We start from the raw sequence: 24,131 nt of genomic DNA, 5'->3' as shown, positions 1-24,131 counted from the left end.
TAGTAGAAATCCACCTGAGTGTTTTGCCCAACTACACTTATATACTGTACATGTCTGAATAGCCATTTTATGACAAATAAAGCAAGTTATTCTTTTACATTGAATGGCGAGAAATACCAATACCAAGGGGTCTTTATAGATCTATCTCTTTTGCGCCATATAGCACAATATGATTAGCACAATCCCGTGATGTATATTTTCTTAATTTTGCATCTTCGTTAGTAAGTCGTGTACTACAGTAGGTACTTAGGGGTCTATTTACTAAGCCTTGAATGGAGATAAAGTGGACGGAGATAAAATACCCACCAACCAGCTCCTGTCATTTTTCAAACCCAGCCTGTGACACGGCAGTTAGGAGCTGGTTGGCTGGTACTTTATCTCCATCCAAGGCTTAGTAAATAGACCCCTTAGGCTTAGTTTTGTCATAAAGTCGTAGATGAACTATATCCATAAATTGCTTAGGTCACTTGTATTGGGGATATGTCTTTTGCAGTCTTAAACGGATTGTATACCTTTTTCATCAACTTTACTGCTCTTTCCTCAGTTTTGCATCTTTGGCAGCTTATACTGTACTAGGTACTTAGGATAAGTGTTATGACAATGCCAAGTAACAAAGTATGTGGTGCGCTAAACAGGTGTCTGTACATAATCACAGAAAATACGCAAAACAAATTAAAGTTCCACTTTTTTAATCTCAAAATATGAAGCACGAATTGAAATGGGCAAAACTGGACAGGTTTTTTTTTTTATTATTATCCTATACAAGTTAAACAATATTTAAAGCAGATTTTTTTGTTCATATAAGGAATTCTTAAGAAAAGCATATTAAATTAAATCCTTAACAGACACTGGTCAATTAAACAAAATAAAAATAAAGTTCTTAAAGAAAAGGTGGGAAAAAAAGCAACTCTTGAATCCATGGAAAAACCGGTAAGGAAAAGCAAAAGGTATTTTCCTTGAGCTGAAAGTTCTCGCTAGTGAATCTTGCAAAAATAAAGTTTTCAAAGTCTCTAATGCAATGCTTTCAATGGCTGGTCACGTAGCATTCCTGTAGATGCACTCAGTCTCTGCTGTACATTTGAGGATGAAGTAACCTTTGTACTTTTAAGATCGTTACAATGTCATATGTCAATGTGCAAAAAGTAGCTTTTATGTGGAAAGGTTCTTATTGCAGAAATGTAACATGTGAACATAATTTTTGGATTTCCCCCTTTGAGATGATGTCTTTCTGCTTCATAGAAATCTATTTTTCAGTCAACAACTCGTGGAACTTTTGGTGGAGGTGGCGGCATAAGTTCTGCATCAGGATCCAACAAGTTTTTCCGAATCTGCCCCTGAATAGCTGCTGTGCATCTATCGATGAATTCAAATAGTATTTCCTTGGTTACAGGATGCTGGATGCTATTACACACAGCTGTAGAAATAAATGTGCATTAATATATATGTAACATTAAATTCCAAAACTGTATCCAATCTGCTGATGTTACAAGTTATTGCAGTTACATCTGTACTTTGCCTACCTATTTTGCCTGATATGTTTTGTTTCTTTTGTAACAACTTTGTGATCCACCCAATAAAAAGTGTTTAAAAAATAAAATAAAAATATATATGTAACATATATAAATATACTTCTTGATGCTATTTTTTTTAAGATTGTTGATAATGTTTTACATATAAATTTACAAATGTGACTAGCATAGCTTCATTTACAAATACATTTTATTTAAGTAGAGTAGTTCTCTGGGAATTTATGACCTTTAAGTCTGCTTATGTATGCTTTCTGGTACTCATCCATCAGTGATTCAGATGGTAGCTTAACACAGCAGCAAGTAGAATACCTAATTACAATATATAACATATAACAATGGCTTCACTACAATGCAAAATAATGGGGAAACTCACATATTTATACACATTATTGACAATGACTATACCTAGTAGAAACAAAACTAAAACAAGATTAAAAAGATCTAGCACCACCTTTGGCATTAAAGAATCGCAAGGGAAAATTGCAGAAAAGCTCTACAGTACTTGCAATTAAAATGAGTTATAAGGTGACTGGAATGCACTAAATGCATTTCTGCATGCTTTTTCCATTCTTTTCAATGACGCACACAATTCAAAGAGTTTCCAGAATGCCTGCTTTCACATTTATTTGAGAAACACAACACAATAAGCAAGAAAACTTTGCCGCAAGCTCCTAACTGTCTAAATGTTTTGATGAGCACAAGAACTAAACACCACCCCATAGTGTCTAAGATGGTTCCCACTAAAGGGAACAAGGGTGAAAACAGTCTGAGATGGGTCTCTCCATTAATATGGAAATTTGCAGCGTCAACATACATTTGTACTTGCAAATGTTTGGACTCTTCCTGATACACAGTCAGGGAGACTGTAGTAATGATGAATGATGAAGCCACCTCACTCCATTAAATAAATTAGCTTTCAGATGTAAAGAAAAACACAGACATGATTACTAAATAAACATGTATTGAAATAAAAAACTCCCTAAAACCTTGTTAATTTAATAAAAAAAAAAGAAAATGAAAATTTTTCCAAAAGGGATATCTCTCTGGAATCCACTGAGAATTATTTCATGTAACCACTGGAAATACTTTATTTGTAATCCAAAGGAATTCTTGAAAGCCATAAAAAAATGTTTTTTTTTGTTTATAATAAGAGGGCTCATCCTGTAGTCCATGCGAAAATCATCTTGGAATCCATTGGAATAAGGGAAACAGAAAAAATGCAAACTACAAAGGATGATGTCAGCTGCTCCACTTGATGCCTCATCTTCCAGCTAAATCAAGTGCTTTTTTCCCTAAATCAATCACTAGGGGGTTTTCCATTCTAGCCATGATGTTATTGGCTGACTTTAAGGGAAGCCCAAGAGAACATTTTTACTGATGTCACATCATTTAGGAGTAATGAAATTTCTATTGATGTGGCAAACACCTAATAAATAATGTTAGGGAGCTGCAGTGATGTCACTGGTTCATTTACTTTAATAGACTAAGAATTTCAATGGACTGTGTACATATACAGATGTGTCCTCCTACATCTTGCCTTAATATGCTATGTAGCGGGAGATTGCTGACATGAGTGAGCGGACAGGTCCTGTGCAACTCTGTTAGCGTTCTGTGTCTTTTTTTCTGCTGAAAACGACGACTTATTCTCATCGCTCTGTGAATAGTACACAACAGCAGATTCTGCTGATTAAAATGTTATGCAGCACGCCTATATTCTGTGTGTCTGCGGCTGTATCTACACACAAAATGGTACATTAGAGTGTTTTCTAGGAAAACACTAACATATAATTTTGTATGCAGATACAGCAACGGTCGAACACAGGATAGAGGCATGCCGTGTATTATTTGAATCAGCATAAGCTGTGAATAAGATGCATTTTAATGGAAAAAGTGCACATAAACACACTCTGCGCTACAGAGTCACGCCACGGCAGGACTAGAAGGTCTGTTTAACATGCAGGGATGCTAAATGTGAGTGGACACATCTATACAGCATGATGGTATGGGAAAAATTCAGTACAATGGGGGTTATTCAGGTTTGTTAGCAAACCAAAAAAGCGTGCTAATAGGCAAAACCATGTTGTACTGTAGCTGGGGCAGATGTAACATGTGCAGAGAGAGTTCGATTTGGGTGCGTTCTATTTGTTTCTGTGCAGGGTAAATACTGGCTGCTTTATTTTTACACGCCAATTTAGATTTCATTTTGAACACACCCCACCCAAATCTAACTCTCTCAGTGCAACATGGTTTTGTCCATTAGTGTGCTTTTTTGGTTTGCTAGAAAAACAGAATAAGAGCCCATGTCAGTTAATCCATAATGGGTTTGTACATGTGGTCCTATAGAGTTTAATAGATTTACTGTGAACACAATGCAATGACATAAACAGTGTACACAAAAATGCCCAACACAAATGTAAGTAGGAACGGAAGTGGTTATGCATACAGAAGATTGAATGGGTTTTATTTTTGTATGCATTTGTTTGATCTACATTTGCTTCAAAAACACAAGACCAGTACAGAATTAAATGCCAGTTAGTAAGGGGCCATTCCTCTTGTCATATTCTTTATATACATGAACTTGAAAGCTGAATTTGGAATTGTCACAGTCATGCCTAAACATAAATGCATTTCAAATAAATCCATCACTATTTCTATTCCAGTTAAAGTACGGGCACAATATCAAACACCAAATAAGAAAAAAAGAAAAAGAGGAGTTTTGGTCAATTACTCTTGAATCCTTTTCTCTTAAGCAGGCTGGACACTGGACCAAGGGATTGCAGTTTGGGGCTGGAGTTGGCACTTAAACTAATCTGTAGCTTTAGAAGCAAGCTCCTACCCAGGGGCGGAACTGTGGGAGGCAGTGGAGTCGGCTGCCGCCGGGCTCCTGGCCTGCAGGGGGTACATTTCCTCCACTGTTTCCCGCTGCCTGATCGCCGCTGCTCAGCGGCGGAACTTGCGGGGCCCACAGCCGGCAGCAGTGTATTGAGTCACACTGACTCATTACACGCTGCCGTCGCTGTGCTGCAGGCCTTAACACAGGAGGAAGCCGCCGGACGTGAGCGCACAGCGCCAGCTCATCACCCTTAATCTCGGCACCGCGCTGCTGCTTCTTACTCCATACTCCTGGTCTCTGCCACCGCTGAATGCTGGGAGAAGGGGGAGGGAGGAGGGACAGTCACGGCAGCAGTGTGTGTGGAGAGTGAGGACTGGGAGACATCGGCCCAGCCGCAGTGAGGAGCCTTACAGGAGCCAGGAGGTGCAAAGTATGTTGTACACACATGCAAATGCTGGCTGTGTGTGTATGTATTTTGCTGTGTGTGTTTTGCTATGGGTGTATGTGTTTTGCTATGGGTGTGTGTGGTTTTGCTTTGGGGGTGTGTATGTATTTTGCTATTGGTGTATGTATACTGTATTTTTTTGCTATGGGTGTGTGTTTGTGTTTTGCTATGTGTGTTTAGTAGTGTGTGTGTGTTTGTACGTTTTTGCTATGGATGTGTGTGTGTATATGTATTTTGCTGTGTGTGTGTTTACTATGTGTGTATATACAGTATACTGTATATCCATATCTACAGATGTAGCCACACTCACGACTAGTGTTCCCATGTCTATGAAATGTGCATGCGCTATAGAGAGAACGTCGGCTGCAACTTCGCGCAGCACAGCGTTCACTGAAGCTTGTCGCAATGCGTACGCCCATACCAACGCATCACGGCAAAAATGAGGCTGGCTACATCTGTTTCTATCTAGCTCACATTCCTCGTAGTTAATGTTGGTGTGCACATCAGGTAGACACTGGCGTAACGTGTATAAGGCTCTCAACTGTGTGACGTAATGTGTATAAGGCTCTCTATTGTGTGACGTAACATGTATAAGGCTCTCTACTGTGTGACGTAACATGTATAAGGATCTCTACTGTGTGGCGTAACGTGTATAAGGCTCTCTACTGTGTGACGTAACGTGTATAATGCTCTCTACTGTGTGGCGTAACGTGTATAATGCTCTCTACTGTGTGACATAACATGTATAAGGCTTCTACTGTGTGATGTACCGTGTACAAGGATCACTACTGTGTGATGTACCATGTATAAGGATCTCTACTGTGTGGCGCAACGTGACTTTAGAGTACTATTGTATGGCGACACCCTTCTCAGTGAGACAACACTCAATTTTCTGGGTGATGCGCTTCACCTATGTATAATATGGGAGGGGGGCCCAATGCATATTGTTGCACCTGGGCCCACCATTCTCTAGTTCCGCCACTGCCGTTGCTAAAATTTTTTTTAATGATTCTTACAGACGGAGGAGCTGTGTCAGTGACACGGAAGCTGCCTCCTGTATATACAGAGAGCTGGCACCTGCTGCAGCTAGGGGGAGCTCCAGAGCGCGGCTCCTCCCGGGCCCTTTCAGTTAAGCAAGCCGAGGGAAGCTCTCTGCTCCTCCATCAGGCTGATGATAGCCGAAGGTAGGCACTGGCAGCACTTGCCTCAAGCTTTAATAAATGTTGGAAGCACTGTGTTTTTCTGTGTGCATGTTTTTAAGTGAGGTGTGTGTGTTTAAAGAAAGTTGTGTGTTCAAGTAAAAGAGGCATGTGTGTGTGTGTGTGTGTGTAAGTGAGAGGCGTGTGTGTGTGTGTAAGTGAGAGGCATGTTTGTGTGTGTAAGTGAGAGGCATGTGTGTGTGAGGCATGTGTATGTGAGAGGCATGTGTGTGTGAGGCGTGTGTGTGTGTGTAAGTGAGAGGCATGTGTGTGAGAGGCAAGGATTAAAGGGGCATTTCAGCATTTCTACAGGACTATGTACAGAGCACACACCTGGTCTGGGTACACGCTACCTTACAAATATATGGAGGGGTGTCAGTTTCTGAATGTGTGTGTGAGAGGCGTGTGTGTGTGTGTAAGTGAGAGGCATGTGTGTGTTTAAGTGAAAGCGGTGTGTGTGTGTGTGTGTTTTTAAGTGAAGGAGGTGTGTATGTGTGAGTGAAAGAGCCATGTGTAAGTGAGAGGCATGTGTGTGTTTTTAAGTGAAAGGCATGTGTGTGTTTAAGTGAAAGCGGCGTGTGTGTTTAAGTGAAAGAGGCGTGAGTGTTTTTAAGTGAATGAGGTGTTTGTGTGTTTTTTTTATATATATCGGCACACCGCTGCGCCAAAGCATCTCCATCGAGACCCGCTGGCGGGTGAGGGAGCACTGGAGGTGTACTATAAAGGTATGCTGGTATCTGTTTTATTGTAATAACTGACATGCAGTGCGTCCACTTTGTATGTGTATGTATATTACTATTGGGAAAGGTACCTGAGCACGCTACTACTGTTCACCCTGAGTGCCGGATAGTTACATATGGTATGTGTGTGTATATGTAGGGGGGCACCAACATTTAGCATGCCTCCGGGCAACTGGGACGTACTTACGCCACTGCTCCTACCCTTACAACCGCATAATGCCACTACAGATGTGTCCTCTCATATCTTTGCTCCGTGCGCTACAAGTCTCGTTACACATACAGTGCATCCGGAAAGTAATCACAGCGCTTCACTATTTTCACATTTTGTTATGTTACAGCCTTATTCCAAAATGGAATTAATTTATTTTTACCCTCAAAATTCTACATACAATACCCCATAATGGCAACATGAAAAAAGTTTTTTTTGAGATTTTTGCACATGTATTCAAAATAAAAAAACTAAGGAATCACATGTACATAAGTATTCACAGCCTTTGCCATGAAGATCAAAATTGAGCTCCGGTACATCCTGTTTCCACTGATCATCCTTGGGATGTTCCTACAGCTTAATTGAAGTCCACCTGTGGTAAATTCAGTTGATTGGACATGATTTGGAAAGGCACACACCTGTCTATATAAGGTCCCACACTTGACAGTGCATTAGATATGGTTCGAAAAAGAACTGCGCTAATTTATGCCTCACAAATTTATTAGGCTGGTTGCTGCTGATATACTATTGGTAGGTGTACCACAAAACACCTACTCTGGAGAGAGTACAATTGTGAAAAAAGAGATAGTTCAGCGCATCCCTAGCTTATTCTTATTTATATTAAAATCATCATAAGAGATTCTAAAATGGTCTAAATAGAAGACATACAAACAAAAAAACACAAAAAGTCCTGTGGGTACACTGAGAAGCGGTTTACCCCTCTAGGAATGGTGTGATTTAATGGGCTGGAGTTGCACTTGCCACTTAATGGCTCAATGTCCTTAATAAATTGTTTGTATGTCTTGTATTGTATATGTGTTATACGTCCTGAAGTCTCTGTACCGGTATCTACTTTTACAAAAATAATTTTATTATCTTTTGTCTTTATTCACAAATAAAATACATATACCCTTTTATATCAGACTCTTCGAATCTGTTTGTTATAACCTTTCTATTTAGACCATTTTAGAATCTCTTATGATGATTTTAATATAAATAAGAATAAGCTAGGGATGCGCTGAACTATCTATTTTTTCACACTTGACAGTGCATGTCTGAGCACAAACCAAGCATGAATTGTCTGTAGACCTCCGAGACAGGATTATCTCTAGGCACAAATCTGGGGAAGGATACAGAAAAACATCGCTGCTTTGCAGGTCCCAATGAGCACAGTAACTTCCATCATCCGTAGATGGAAGAAGTTCGTAACCACCAGGACTCTTCCTAGAGCTGGCCGGCCGTCTAAACTTAACGATTGGGGGAGAAGGGCCCTAGTCAGGGAGGTGACCAAGAACCCGATGGTCACTTTTTCAGAGCTCCATCAGAGCTACAGTATTCTTCTGTGGAGAGAAGCGAACCAGAAGGACAACCATCTCTGTAGCAATCCACCAATCAGGCCTGTATGTTAGAGTGGCCAGACGGAAGCCACTCCTTAGTAAAAATCACATGGCAGCCCGCCTGGAGTTTGCCAAAATGCACCTCAAGTACTCTCAAAAAATTCTCTGGTCTGATGAGACAAAGATTGAACTCTTTGTCGTAAATGCCAGGCATCATGTTTGGAGGAAACCAGGCACTGTTCATTGCCAGGCCAATACCATCCATACAGTGAAGCATGGTGGTGGCAGCATCATGCTGTGGGGATGTTTTTCAGCGGCAGGAACTGGGAGACTAGTCAGGATAGAGGGAAAGATGAATGCAGCAATGTACAGAGACATCCTGGATGAAAACCTGCTCCAGAGCGCTCTTGACCTCACACTGGGGCGACGGTTCATCTTTCAGCAGGACAACGACCCTAAGCACAGAGCCAAGGTATCAAAGGAGTGGCTTCAGGACATCTCTATGAATGTCCTTGAGTAGCCCAGCCAGAGCGCAGACTTGAATCCGATTGGAGAGATCCGAAAATTGCTGTGCACCAACGCTTCCCATCCAACCTGATGGAGCTTGAGAGATGCTGCAAAGAGGAATGGGCACAACTGTCCAAAGATAGGTGTGCCAAGCTTGTGGCATCATATTCAAAAAGACTTGAGGCTGTAATTGCTGCCAAAGGTGCAAAGTATTGAGCAAAGGCTGTGAATACTTATGTACATGCAATTTCTTAGTTTTTTATTTTTGATAAATTAGCAAAATCTCAAAAAAACTGTTTTGACGTTGTCGTTATGGGGTTTTGTGTGTAGAATTTTAAGGGGAAATTAATTTATTCCATTTTGGAATAAGGCTGTAACATAACAAAATGTGGAAAAAGTGAAGCGCTGTGAATACTTTCTGGATTCACTGTGAGTACTGTGTGACTCGGTAGAACAGAGCATCTTTTTCTGCTTTTTTCCTGCAAAAAATGTGTCTTAGTCGCAAAGTAATGTAATAGGACACACAAGCAGCTTCAGTGTGTGCGGCTGCAACTGTATTTGCATACAAAATGCTAAGCTACATTGTTTTCCTGGAAAGCACTGTAATGTGGCATTTCGGATGCAGATACAGCCGCAATTATACACAGGATATACAGTGCACCCGGAAAGTATTCACAGCACTTCACATTTCGTTATGTTACAGTCTTATTCCAAAATGGAATACATTATTTTATTTTTTTTGATTTTTGCAAATTTATTTAAAAAAAAAAAAAAAAACTAAGAAATCACATGTACTTAAGTATTCACAGCCTTTGCCATGAAGCTCAAAATTGAGCTCAGGTGCATCCTATTTCCACTGATCATCCTTGAGATGTTCCTACAGCTTAATTGGAGTCCACTTGCGGTAAATTCAGTTGATTGGACATGATTTGGAAAGGCAGACACCTGTCTATATAAGGTCCCACACTTGACAGTGCATGTCTGAGCACAAACTAAGCATGAAGTCAAAGGAATTGTCTGTAGACCTCCAAGGCAGGATTGTCTTTAGGCACAAATCTGGTGAAAAGTACTGCAGCTTTGAGGGTCCCAATGAAACGCAGTGTCCCCCAGCCTGCTTAAGAGAAAAGGATTCAAATGGGACAACAAAATCCACTTTTCTCCGGCACTAAGGCTGGCGGACATTGGACCATGGAACGTTCAACAGCCGCCCCTCACGGAGGGAAATCTCAGGCTGCCTGACTGGAGAACTGTACGCCCAAAGTGGGCAAAGAACATGGAAACAGCAAAAAAAGTCAAACATGTGGACAGAGGAACAGGTGGCTGCATGACAGAGCTGTTTTTCCGAAGCCCAGGTGGTTGCCACTGACCTAGTGGAATATGCTGACACCCAGTCTGGTGTCGGTCGCAATGTACTAGAATAGGTGTTTATATGCATCGTAAAAAGCAAGGAGAGAATCTGTGCGGTAGACAGAAGTCTGGCCCAAGAGCTCGGACTACGTCTAGCAGAGCCAGATCATATCTAATCACATAAGACACAGGGAACCACTTTTCAGATTCTCTACCATCATGCATGACAAGTAAAGGCAGCTTGCAAGACAAAGCACCCAACTGGGAAATATGCCAAGCTGAGGCAATAGCTATAAGGAAGACCAGCTTCGAAGTAACAAACTGAAGGTACATTGAATCTAAAGGCTCAAATGAAGCCTGTTTGAGAGCTGATAAGACCACATTAAAATCCAATGGTGCCACCGACAGACAAAACGGTGAATATGCAGCATGCCCAGTTAAAAAGTTTAGAACCTCTGGAGGAACAGCCATTGGAAATAAACTGACAGGACCAAAATCTGTACTCCATTTCTTATTGTTAAAATCAAAAACTTAAAAAAAAAATCTGTACTCAAAGAACAAAGCCTTAAACCAGACTTCAAACCTCTCCTGAAGGGAGGCCAAGAAACATGAAAGGCAAAACTTGGAGGTATGAACTATTCTCTGTGGTAACTGAGTGTCGAAAACTAGTTTCCGAGCTTGCAACATTGTATGGACAACTGAAGGAGAAAAACCCTTCAGCTTTCAAAAGCTCAGTCACAAAAGCCAAGTTAACCAAGTTAAATTCAACTGAAGGTCTTCGTGTAGAAATGGACCTTGTTCCAGCAGATCTGGTTGAAGTGGAAGACTCCACCGGGGACCTACCGACATTTTGAGAGAGTCGGCATACCAAAACCTGCATGACCAGTGTTGAGCCATTAGGATTACTGTCATTCCTTGGTCTTTGACGTGCTTGAGTACCTGAGGCAACATTAGGGTTAGTGGAAACAGATATACTAGATGAAAATCTCATGGAACCATCATGGCATCCACTTGGAAAGCCAGTGGGTCCCAAAATCTCACACAAAACTGTGGAACCTTGAAGTTGTGTCAAGAGGCCATGAGATCCACCTGCAGAAGGCCCCACGTCCAAACTAACTGTTGGTAGACCTCTGGATTGAGAGACCACTCCCCTGGGAGAAACATGTTTCTGCTGAGGAAGCGGCGACTCAAACATACTTTGAGGAAACAGGCGCAGCAGCTGTCCATGCCTGATCCTCTCGCTGAAAAGCTACAAGGTTCACTAAACCAGAGACCGACCGACCCAGAGCCTGTTCCAACTCTGACTTTACAAGGGCATATGTGGTGCCCCCTGATGCCTGCATGACACTAGACCTCGACTGACAACCCGCGCACAACTCTCCAGAGTCCACCTGTCCACATGATAATTTAACATTACACTGGGCATAAGTAAAAAACAAAGCCATGATAACGCTTTTTGCTTTGACGGGTTTGGCTTTGAGAGTCATAGTCCCCATGCGTTTCCACTATGTATAGCGAATGCAGACAGAATAAATTCCCAGATTCAGGAAATGAATACACGGGTCACTGAGCAACTACACAATTCCCCAGACCAGCAGAGGCAATCAGAGTTAATAAAAGATACTTAGCCTTCCTGAGAGTAAAACAGCTGCAGAGGAAAGGAGCTGAAGTAAGACTTGCACCAGTTGAAGATCACAGCCTGCAGGATCCAGAAGAGAGCAGGAATTTCATTTTCCATTCTCAGAGTCCTATGCAGCATATATGTAGGGGGGGACCAATGGCACTAGGCTCTGCCCCCGTTTCGTGGCTGCACTCTTCTTTCCACGTGCTACTTCATCCCCACGTGGGGAAAGCATTAGGTATGCTCCTATGATCGGGATGCCTGAGGCGGGCACACTCCCTGTAATGGGTCTCAATGGAGAGCTTTGGTGGGTCCCTGTCGCAGCAACCCCCTCCCACTGCGGTTACAACCGGACAGGCCGAACACAGCTCCCTGCAGCTGCTGCACTCACACTGTGCATAGGCACACCACTAAAAAGAAACATAAAATGACAAATAAAACCAAAATAATTAATCTACAACAATGGCTGCATAGCAGTCATCCAAAACTTGCCCTACTCCATAGGCACCTAAAGAAGAATGGCATTATGGGGTTGCAGAGAGTAGCTTCCTTTTAAAGCTATAGTTTATTTTAAGCAACTCCAGCCTCAACCTGCAATCCCATGGTCCAGTGTCCCCCAGACGTGCTGCCAGACAAAAAAAAAAACAGTATTACCAAACTACAAAGTGCTTCCACATGATGCATGCATCACAGTGGCTAGCCAAAAGCTATTTCAGATATAGAATGCAATAAAGTACCAGTTTCTTTGATTTTCAATGCACATTAAGGATGGTATCCAAATAACCGTGATAATACAGATTTTTTTTACAATTTTATCACTGGTATCCAATTACAACTTGCGGAAAAAAAATGCTTTTCTCACGAAAATACATAGGGTCCGCGAAAAGTGGAAAAAATAGTCACTTACTGTATCAGGGATTTGGCTTCCCCTGCCTGAGACAGGCTAACTCAATCCCCGATAAGCGCCGGCTCTTGGGGCTAATAGGATAGCCCCCGGCGAAAATCAATGAGCCGCAGTAAATTACATGGCTAATTGGATATCCCACTGAGGAGTCACTCTTGAGTTTGTTTGCACAATTGTAACTAGTTATTAAATCTGAGTTAGAACTACTATACTACAGTTTTTTTCCAATGTATTTACACATTTCAAAGTGTATATAGGTTTACACATGAAAATTACAAGATATTATTAAAAGGTTTGTCATTAAGATAGTGCACTGGTCTGTATAAAAAGGACGTTGATGGTAGTCTGCTGTTAAACACAAGCTATGGAACATAAGAGTAATCATTACGGTAAAATGCTCTAATTAAAGAGAAGTTATACTCACCCAATGCCGTTTCATAGGAGTTTGGAAAGCTCTTATCAACTCTTTGCCGCATGAAGACCCAACAATTGTTCTCAAACTTGCACTCTATTATTTTATTGTCATATTGTTTTAAGTCTCTTGTCACCTGTGCAAAGAAGGATGAAAATTAATGTACTCTCACATGGAAATAAAAAACATCACTGAAGACGTATAGATAAAAGTGCCTGAAGCTCTGAAAATAACAAAGAACCATGGCATGTAAAATCTCAGAATTGCACAGGTCTCTGCACACTAGATGGTCATTACTGTAATGGATTGAACTTGGATGTAGAGAGAAAGGGTACAGTTTTTATTTATGCATAGCTTTCATATTAAAGCAGGACTGTGAGCAAAAAAACAAAAAAAAAAAAAGATTCTTCTTGATATTAACATCACACAGATACGTTGGTTTTTATTTTTATTCGGAGTTGAGAAGAGTCATCTTTCCCTTCTCCGTTACGTCACTGTACGTTATGTGTGTGATACATTCATCGTATAGTGCAGCGTAATATGTCGGCACATTATAAATAAAGATACTCATAATTCTATTTTTTGTACCGTGTTCAGTGTCCAAAAACAGAAATAACATTATGTCGGTACTGCATTTAACCACAGTAATTAATCAGCATTATTAACCATCTTCTCGGGCAAGTCATTAGCAATCTGGAGAAAAAGCTAAAATTATCCTATGCAGTGACCCATATAAATCTTCCTGTTAGAAAATGGCTGATCATAGCTTTTAACAAACGTATGTTACAGCAATTATCTCAAGGAAAAAAAAGCTTTGCACATGCAGCTACAATAGCACAATAATATAAGTGTCTTCCAATGACAAAGTTGCCTGTTTTATTTATAATGGCAATACAGTATACTGTTCTATACCCCTGTGACAGGCATGAGGAAGTCTCACCTTCGAGTGACTAGAAATAAACAATAACAGCAATGTGAAGCAGTGTCTATAGAGGCATGAGAAATAAAAATGACAAATGAAGCACTACATTTTGGCACACTAGTATCTTAAGGTGTGTACACACCAGGCGATGTGCACCGTGAGTGACATCGCCTAGTGTTTCCCCTCCCGGCCGCTAGCGAAATTGGACAGTGATGTCATGCATTATGTAAATGCATAATTACAAATGACTGCATACAGGACAGCGTTGGGCACAGTGAAAGAAATACTGAAAACTAATTATACAAAATATATACAAATGTGTGGAGTGACTTCCCTTCAAAATATATTTGTCTATTCAAAGACAGATCTTTGATCAAAACAAAAAAGGGAAGAAAGGTATATATAATAGCGTAAAACCACAAATGTAACAGTCTACTAAAACATATTCCCCATAAAAAGGAGGATTAATTAGCACAAGTTTATAAAAAAAATAAGATTTTACTCACCGGTAAATCTATTTCTCGTAGTCCGTAGTGGATGCTGGGACTCCGTAAGGACCATGGGGAATAGCGGCTCCGCAGGAGACTGGGCACAACTAAAAGAAAACTTTAGGTCTACCTGGTGTGCACTGGCTCCTCCCTCCATGACCCTCCTCCAGACCTCAGTTAGGATACTGTGCCCGGAAGAGCTGACACAATAAGGAAGGATTTTGAAATCCGGGTAAGACTCATACCAGCCACACCAATCACACTGTATAACTCGTGATACTGTACCCAGTTAACAGTATGAACAACAACTGAGCCTCTCAACAGATGGCTCAACAATAACCCTTTAGTTAAACAATAACTATATACAAGTATTGCAGACAATCCGCACTTGGGATGGGCGCCCAGCATCCACTACGGACTACGAGAAATAGATTTACCGGTGAGTAAAATCTTATTTTCTCTGACGTCCTAAGTGGATGCTGGGACTCCGTAAGGACCATGGGGATTATACCAAAGCTCCCAAACGGGCGGGAGAGTGCGGATGACTCTGCAGCACCGAATGGGCAAACTCTAGGTCCTCCTCAGCCAGGGTGTCAAACTTGTAGAATTTAGCAAATGTGTTTGACCCCGACCAAGTAGCTGCTCTGCAAAGTTGTAGAGCCGAGACCCCTCGGGCAGCCGCCCAAGAAGAGCCCACCTTCCTCGTGGAATGGGCTTTCACTGATTTAGGATGCGGCAGTCCAGCCGCAGAATGTGCAAGCTGAATCGTACTACAGATCCAGCGAGCAATAGTCTGCTTTGAAGCAGGAGCACCCAGCTTGTTGGGTGCATACAGGATAAACAACGAGTCAGTTTTCCTGACACTAGCTGTCCTGGAAACATAAATTCTCAGGGCCCTGACTACGTCCAACAACTTGGAAGCCTCCTAGTCTTTAGTAGCCGCAGGCACCACGATAGGTTGGTTCAAATGAAAGGCAAATACCACCTTAGAGAGAAACTGGGGACAAGTCCTCAATTCTGCCCTATCCATATGGAAAATCAGATAAGGGCTTTTACATGACAAAGCCGCCAATTCTGACACACGCCTGGCCGAAGCCAAGGCCAACAGCATGACCACTTTCCACGTGAGATATTTTAATTCCACGGTTTTAAGTGGCTCAAACCAATGTGACTTTAGGAAATCCAACACCACGTTGTGATCCCAAGGTGCCACTGGAGGCACAAAAGGGGGCTGAATATGCAGCACTCCCTTAACAAAAGTCTGAACTTCAGGTAGTGAAGCCAGTTATCTCTGGAAGAAAATCGATAGAGCCGAAATCTGGACCTTAATGGAACCCAATTTTAGGCCCATAGTCACCCCTGACTGTAGGAAGTGCAGAAAACGGCCCAGCTGAAATTCCTCCGTTGGGGCCTTCCTGGCCTCACACCACGCAACATATTTTCGCCAAATGCGGTGATAATGGTTTGCGGTCACTTCTTTCCTAGCTTTAATCAGCGTAGGAATGACTTCCTCCAGAATGCCCTTTTCCTTCAGGATCCGGTGTTCAACCGCCATGCCGTCAAACGCAGCCGCGGTAAGTCTTGGAACAGACAGGGCCCCTGCTGCAGCAGGTCCTGTCTGAGCGGCAGAGGCCATGGGTCCTCTGAGATCATTTCTTGAAGTTCCGGGTACCAAGCTCTTCTTGGCCAATCCGGAACAATGAGTATAGTTCTTACTCCTCTTCTCCTTATTATCCTCAGTACCTTGGGTATGAGAGGAAGAGGAGGGAACACATAAACCGACCGGTACACCCACGGTGTCACTAGAGCGTCCACAGCTATCGCCTGAGGGTCTCTTGACCTGGCGCAATATCTTTCTAGCTTTTTGTTCAGGCGGGACGCCATCATGTCCACCTGTGGCCTTTCCCAACGGTTTACAATCAGTTGGAAGACTTCTGGATGAAGTGCCCACTCTCCCGGGTGGAGGTCGTGCCTGCTGAGGAAGTCTGCTTCCCAGTTGTCCACTCCCGGAATGAACACTGCTGACAGTGCTAACACGTGATTTTCCGCCCATCTGAGAATCCTTGTGGCTTCTGCCATCGCCGTCCTGCTTCTTGTGCCGCCCTGTCGGTTTACATGGGCGACTGCCGTGATGTTGTCTGACTGGATCAGTACTGGCTGGTTTTGAAGCAGGGGTTTTGCCTGACTTAGGGCATTGTAAATGGCCCTCAGTTCCAGAATATTTATGTGTAGGGAAGTCTCCTGACTTGACCATAGTCCTTGGAAGTTTCTTCCCTGTGTGACTGCCCCCCAGCCTCGAAGGCTGGCTCACCAGGACCCAGTCCTGTATGCCGAATCTGCGGCCCTCTTGAAGATGAGCACTTTGCAGCCACCACAGCAGAGACACCCTGGTCCTTGGAGACAGGGTTATCAGCCGATGCATCTGAAGATGCGATCCGGACCACTTGTCCAACAGGTCCCACTGAAAAGTCCTTGCATGGAACCTGCCGAATGGAATTGCTTCGTAGGAAGCTACCATTTTTCCCAGGACTCGCGTGCAGTGATGCACCGACACCTGTTTTGGTTTTAGGAGGCCTCTGACTAGAGATGACAGCTCCTTGGCCTTCTCCTCCGGGAGAAACACTTTTTTCTGTTCTGTGTCCAGAACCATCCCCAGGAACAGTAGACGTGTCGTAGGGACCAGCTGTGACTTTGGAATATTTTGAATCCAACCGTGCTGTTGTAGCACCTCCCGAGATAGTGCTACCCCGACCAACAACTGCTCCCTGGACCTCGCCTTTATCAGGAGATCGTCCAAGTACGGGATAATTAAAACTCCCTTTTTTCGAAGGAGTATCATCATTTCGGCCATTACCTTGGTAAATACCCTCGGTGCCGTGGACAGACCAAACGGCAACGTCTGGAATTGGTAATGACAATCCTGTACCACAAATCTGAGTTACTCCTGGTGAGGATGGTAAATGGGGACATGCAGGTAAGCATCCTTGATGTCCAGTGATACCATGTAATCCCCCTCGTCCAGGCTTGCAATAACCGCCCTGAGCGATTCCATCTTGAACTTTAATTTTTTTATATATGTGTTCAAGGATTTCAAATTTAAAATGGGTCTCACCGAACCGTCCGGTTTCGGTACCACAAACATTGTGGAATAGTAACCCCGTCCTTGTTGAAGGAGGGGCACCTTGACTATCACCTGCTGGGAATACAGCTTGTGTATTGCCTCTAACACTGCCTCCCTGCCTGAGGGAGTTGTAGGCAAGGCAGATTTGAGGAAACGGCGGGGGGGAGATGTCTCGAATTCCAGCTTGTACCCCTGAGATACTACTTGAAGGATCCAGGGATCCACCCGTGAGCGAGCCCACTGATTGCTGAAGTTTTTGAGACGGGACCCCACCCACTCCGCCTGTGGAGCCCCAGCGTCATGCGGCGGACTTGGAGGAAGCGGGGGAGGACTTTTGCTCCTGGGAACTTGCTGTATGCTGCAGCTTTTTTCCTCTACCTCTGGGCAGAAAGGACGCGCCTTTAACCCACTTGCCCTTATGGGGCCGAAAGGACTGTACCTGATAATACGGTGCTTTCTTTGGCTGTGAGGGAACATGGGGTAAAAATGCTGACTTCCCAGCTGTTGCTGTGGAAACGAGGTCCGAGAGACCATCCCCGAACAACTCCTCACCCTTATAAGGCAAAACTTCCATGTGCCTTTTAGAATCTGCATCACCTGTCCACTGCCGAGTCCATAACCCTCTCCTGGCAGAAATGGACATTGCACTTATTTTAGATGCCAGCCGGCAAATATCCCTCTGTGCATCTCTCATGTATAAGACTGCGTCTTTAATATGCTCTACGGTTAGCAATATAGTGTCCCTGTCTAGGGTATCAATATTTTCCGACAGGGAATCTGACCACGCAGCTGCAGCACTGCACATCCATGCTGAAGCAATAGCTGGTCTCAGTATAATACCTGTGTGTGTGTATATACAGACTTCAGGATAGCCTCCTGCTTCCTATCAGCAGGCTCCTTTAAGGCGGCCGTATCCGGAGACGGTAGTGCCACCTTCTTTGACAAGCGTGTGAGCGCTTTATCCACCCTAGGGGATGTTTCCCAACGTGACCTATCCTCTGGCGGGAAAGGGTACGTCATTAGTAACCTTTTAGAAATGACCAGTTTCTTATCGGGGGAAGCCCACGCTTCTTCACACACTTCATTTAATTCCTCAGATGGGGGAAAAACTACTGGTAGTTTTTTCTCTCCAAACATAATATCCTTTTTTGTGGTTCCTAGGGTAACATCAGAAATGTGCAACACATTTTTCATTGCCTCAATCATGTAACGTGTGGCCCTATTGGAAGTTACATTAGTCTCATCGTCGTCGACACTGGAGTCAGTATCCGTGTCGACATCTGTGTCTGCCATCTGAGGTAGCGGGCGTTTTAGAGCCCCTGATGGCTTTTGAGACGCCTGGGCAGGCACAGGCTGAGAAGCCGGCTGTCCCATATTTGGTATGTCGTCAAACCTTTTATGTAAGGAGTTGACACTTTCACGTAATTCCTTCCACAAGTCCATCCACTCAGGTGTCGGCCCCGCAGGGGGTGACATCACATTTATCGGCATCTGTTCCGCCTCCACATAAGCCTCCTCATCAAACATGTCGACACAGCCGTACCGACACACCGCACACACACAGGGAATGCTCTGACAGAGGACAGGACCCCACAAAGCCCTTTGGGGAGACAGAGAGAGAGTATGCCAGCACACACCAGAGCGCTATATAACACAGGGATGAACACTATAACTGAGTGATTTTCCCTTATAGCTGCTTATATATATACTGCTGCGCCTAAATTTAGTGCCCCCCCTCTCTTTTTTTACCCTTTGTAGTCTTGAAACTGCAGAGGAGAGCCTGGGAGCGATTCTTCCAGCGGAGCTGTGAGGGAAAAATGGCGCCAGTGTGCTGAGGGAGATAGCCCCGCCCCTTTTTCGGCGGACTTCTCCCGCTTTTTCATGGATCTCTGGCAGGGGTATTTTTCACATATATAGCCTCTAGGACTATATGTTGTGATTTTTTTTGCCAGCCAAGGTGTTAATATTGCTGCTCAGGGCGCCCCCCCCCCCAGCGCCCTGCACCCATCAGTGACCGGAGTGTGAGGTGTGCATGAGGAGCAATGGCGCACAGCTGCAGTGCTGTGCGCTACCTTGTTGAAGACCGAAGTCTTCTGCCGCCGATTTTCAGGACCATCTTCTTGCTTCTGGCTCTGTAAGGGGGACGGCGGCGCGGTTCCGGGACCGGACGATCGAGGTCGGGCCCTGTGTTCGATCCCTCTGGAGCTAATGGTGACCAGTAGCCTAAGAAGCCCAAGCTAGCTGCAAGCAGGTAGGTTCGCTTCTTCTCCCCTTAGTCCCTCGTAGCAGTGAGTCTGTTGCCAGCAGATGTCACTGAAAATAAAAAAACCTAAAATATACTTTCTTTTCTAGGAGCTCAGGAGAGCCCCTAGTGTGCATCCAGCTCAGCCGGGCACAAGATTCTAACTGAGGTCTGGAGGAGGGTCCTGGAGGGAGGAGCCAGTGCACACCAGGTAGACCTAAAGTTTTCTTTTAGTTGTGCCCAGTCTCCTGCGGAGCCGCTATTCCCCATGGTCCTTACGGAGTCCCAGCATCCACTTAGGACGTCAGAGAAATATATTTATGCAAAAGAAAGTAGATCTGAAAACAACACAATAAAAAATGGATAGGTTCTAACCAGATAACAGAAAGGTATGCCTGTCTCTAGAACATATCTTGCATGGTTTGCCCTGTGCATGCTCCAAAACCAAGGGTATGTTCACAGGCGTTGAAAAGTCATGTGCATTTCAACACCATCTTCACTTGCACCTGAAGGGACAGAACTGGGCTGTAATGAGGTGTTCTCGCATAATCAAAGTTCAGAGAGGGCGTGACAAAGGATTTGCGGGCAATGCTGGGTTGAACGTAAGCATAGGCATTAAGTACAGACTGGTGTAAATGTGCAGTGATGACTACGACTACCATTCAGCCCCGGACACAGTCCCAATTTGGTAGCAATTGACCGATGCTCTTAGGACTGCACAATTGCCACAGTGCACATTGTCTCGTGATGGTGCTGCCGCTCCGTTCGGAGTGCCATTAACCGCAGCCTGATTGACAGGCTGCAGGCATTCAGGGGAGATGTTGGGAAGCTTTCCAGGAAAAAGGTGTATGTTGGCACCATTTTCTGTGTGTGCGGAAGCCAGTGGCTGCATCCTAGAAAGTAGTTTTACAGTCCCCAGCAGCAGACACATCCTGATGAACCTCAGAGTTACTCAGAGGTCCAAATTCTCTGACCGATGGTCGCAATGTTGATCAGATGCTGCATCTTCAGATGCAGGAAGCAGATCAGAAAAGCCCACAATCGCCATATTTTTACACAAGGCACCTCCTGTGGCATTTGCACATTGTCACAGCATACGATGACAAAGTGAAGGTGACATGTGCGTCCACCTCTGAATCAGACCCTAAATGTATGGATAGGAGATGGTTGCACCTGAGAGATTTATGCAAGTCTGCATATGGGCAAATATTGCACTAAGTTCTGTACATGAAGTGAAAGAGCAACTATGGCCAACAAACTCTTCATCAGTCCCATTAATCTATGGAGGCTGAACACACCATTCAGTTATTGGGCAGTGTGGATAGTGTAATGGGTAGCATTACTGCCTCTCAGTACTGACGTCCTGAGTTTGATTCCCACCATGGCCTTAACTGTGTGGAGTTTGTATATTCTCCTCGTACTTCCATGGGTTTCCTCAGGTACTCCGATTTCTTCCCACAATCCAAAAATATATTGTAGGTTAATTGGGGATGTGGTATAAAAGTTAGACATTTAAAAAAATAAGAATTTACTCACCGGTAATTCTATTTCTCATAGTCCGTAGTGGATGCTGGGGACTCCGTAAGGACCATGGGGATTAGCGGCTCCGCAGGAGACTGGGCACAACTACAAAGAAAGCTTTAGACTACTGGTGTGCACTGGCTCCTCCCACTAAGACCCTCCTCCAGACCTCAGTTAGGATACTGTGCCCGGAAGAGCTGACACAATTAGGAAGGATTTTGAATCCCGGGTAAGACTCATACCAGCCACACCAATCACACCGTATAACTCGTGATACAATACCCAGTTAACAGCATGAGAACAACTGAGCCTCTCAACAGATAGCTCAACAATAACCCTTTAGTTAAGCAATAACTACATACAAGTATTGCAGACAATCCGCACTTGGGATGGGCGCCCAGCATCCACTACGGATTATGAGAAATAGAATTACCGGTGAGTAAATTCTTATTTTCTCTAACGTCCTAAGTGGATGCTGGGGACTCCGTAAGGACCATGGGGATTATACCAAAGCTCCCAAACGGGCGGGAGAGTGCGGATGACTCTGCAGCACCGAATGAGAGAACTCAAGGTCCTCCTCAGCCAGGGTATCAAATTTGTAGAATTTAGCAAACGTGTTTGCCCCTGACCAAGTAGCAGCTCGGCAAAGTTGAAGAGCCGAGACCCCTCGGGCAGCCGCCGAAGAAGAGCCCACTTTCCTCGTGGAATGGGCTTTTACTGATTTAGGATGCGGCAGTCCAGCTGCAGAATGTGCAAGCTGAATCGTACTACAGATCCAGCGAGCAATAGTCTGCTTAGAAGGAGGTGCACCCAACTTGTTGGGCGCATACAGGATAAAGAGCGAGTCAGTCTTTCTGACTCCAGCTGTCCTGGAAACATAAATTTTTAGGGCCCTGACCACATCCAACAACTTGGAAACCTCCAAGTCATTTGTAGCCGCAGGCACCACGATAGGTTGGTTCAGATGAAAAGCTGATACCACTTTGGGGAGAAACTGGGGACGAGTCCTCAATTCTGCCCTATCCATATGGAAAATCAAATAAGGGCTTTTACATGACAAAGCCGCCAATTCTGAAACACGCCTGGCCGAAGCCAAGGCCAACAACATGACCACTTTCCACGTGAGATATTTTAAATCCACGGTTTTCAGTGGCTCAAACCAATGTGACTTTAGGAAATCCAACACCACGTTGAGATCCCACGGTGCCACTGGAGGCACAAAAGGGGCTGAATATGCAGCACTCCCTTAACAAAAGTCTGAACTTCAGGTAGTGAAGCCAATTCTCTCTGGAAGAAAATCGATAAAGCTGAAATCTGGACCTTAATGGAACCCAATTTTAGGCCCATAGTCACCCCTGACTGTAGGAAGTGCAGGAACCGGCCCAGCTGAAATTCTTCCGTTGGGGCCTTCCTGGCCTCACACCACGCAACATATTTTCGCCATATGCGGTGATAATGGTTCGCGGTTACTTCTTTCCTAGCTTTTATCAGCGTAGGAATGACTTCCTCCGGAATGCCCTTTTCCTTCAGGATCCGGTGTTCAACCGCCATGCCGTCAAACGCAGCCGCGGTAAGTCTTGTAACAGACAGGGCCCCTGCTGCAGCAGGTCCTGTCTGAGCGGTAGAGGCCATGGGTCCTCTGACATCATTTCTTGAAGTTCCGGATACCACGCTCTTCTTGGCCAATCCGGAACAATGAGTATAGTTCTTACTCCTCTTCTCCTTATTATCCTCAGTACCTTTGGTATGAGAGGAAGAGGAGGGAACACATAAACCGATCGGTACACCCACGGTGTTACCAGAGCGTCCACAGCTATCGCCTGCGGGTCTCTTGACCTGGCGCAATATTTTTCTAGCTTTTTGTTTAGGCGGGACGCCATCATGTCCACCTGTGGTTTTTCCCACTGGTTTACAATCATTTGAAAGACTTCTGGATGAAGTCCCCACTCTCCCGGGTGGAGGTCGTGCCTGCTGAGGATGTCTGCTTCCCAGTTGTCCACTCCCGGAATGAACACTGCTGACAGTGCTAACACGTGATTTTCCGCCCATCTGAGAATCCTTGTGGCTTCTGCCATCGCCGTCCTGCTTCTCGTGCCGTCCTGTCGATTTACATGGGCGACTGCCGTGATGTTGTCTGACTGGATCAGTACCGGCTGGTTTTGAAGCAGGGGTTTTGCCTGACTTAGGGCATTGTAAATGGCCCTTAGTTCCAGAATATTTATGTGCAGGGAAGTCTCCTGACTTGACCATAGTCCTTGGAAGTTTCTTCCCTGTGTGACTGCTCCCCAGCCTCGAAAGCTGGCATCCGTGGTCACCAGGACCCAGTCATGTATGCCGAATCTGCGGCCCTCTTGAAGATGAGCACTCTGCAGCCACCACAGCAGAGACACCCTTGTCCTTGGAGACAGAGTTATCAGACGATGCATCTGAAGATGCGATCCGGACCACTTGTCCAACAGGTCCCACTGAAAGGTTCTTGCATGAAACCTGCCGAATGGAATCGCTTCGTAGGAAGCTACCATTTTTCCGCGTGCAGTGATGCACCGACACCTGTTTTGGTTTTAGGAGGCCTCTGACTAGAGATGACAGCTCCTTGGCCTTCTCCTCCGGGAGAAACACTTTTCTCTGTTCTGTGTCAAGAACTATCCCTAGGAACAGCAGGCGTGTCGTAGGGACCAGCTGTGACTTTGGAATGTTTAGAATCCAGCCGTGCTGTTGCAGCACTTCCCGAGATAGTGCTACCCCTACCAATAAC

The 24,131-nt window shown here is 44.4% G+C and overlaps 1 protein-coding gene across 1 annotated transcript in view; it reads right to left on the bottom strand.

Moving 5' to 3' along the window:
- Positions 1–672: 672 nt before the first annotated feature.
- The window catches only part of RNGTT (RNA guanylyltransferase and 5'-phosphatase), a 945,165-nt gene continuing 921,706 nt past the window's right edge, over positions 673–24,131 (bottom strand). Inside the window, exons 15-16 of the mRNA XM_063916922.1 lie at positions 13,095–13,218; positions 673–1,414 (exon numbers count right to left, since the gene is read on the bottom strand). Of these exons, the coding sequence (XP_063772992.1) occupies positions 1,251–1,414; positions 13,095–13,218 (288 nt within the window). The 3' untranslated portion in view covers positions 673–1,250. The remainder of the gene's footprint in view (positions 1,415–13,094; positions 13,219–24,131) is intronic.

Source organism: Pseudophryne corroboree, chromosome 4 (assembly GCF_028390025.1).
Source record: "Pseudophryne corroboree isolate aPseCor3 chromosome 4, aPseCor3.hap2, whole genome shotgun sequence".
NCBI classification, from domain to species: Eukaryota; Metazoa; Chordata; class Amphibia; order Anura; family Myobatrachidae; genus Pseudophryne; species Pseudophryne corroboree.
Note: the sequence above shows the minus strand (reverse complement) of the source record. Positions and strands in the feature narration are given on the sequence as shown.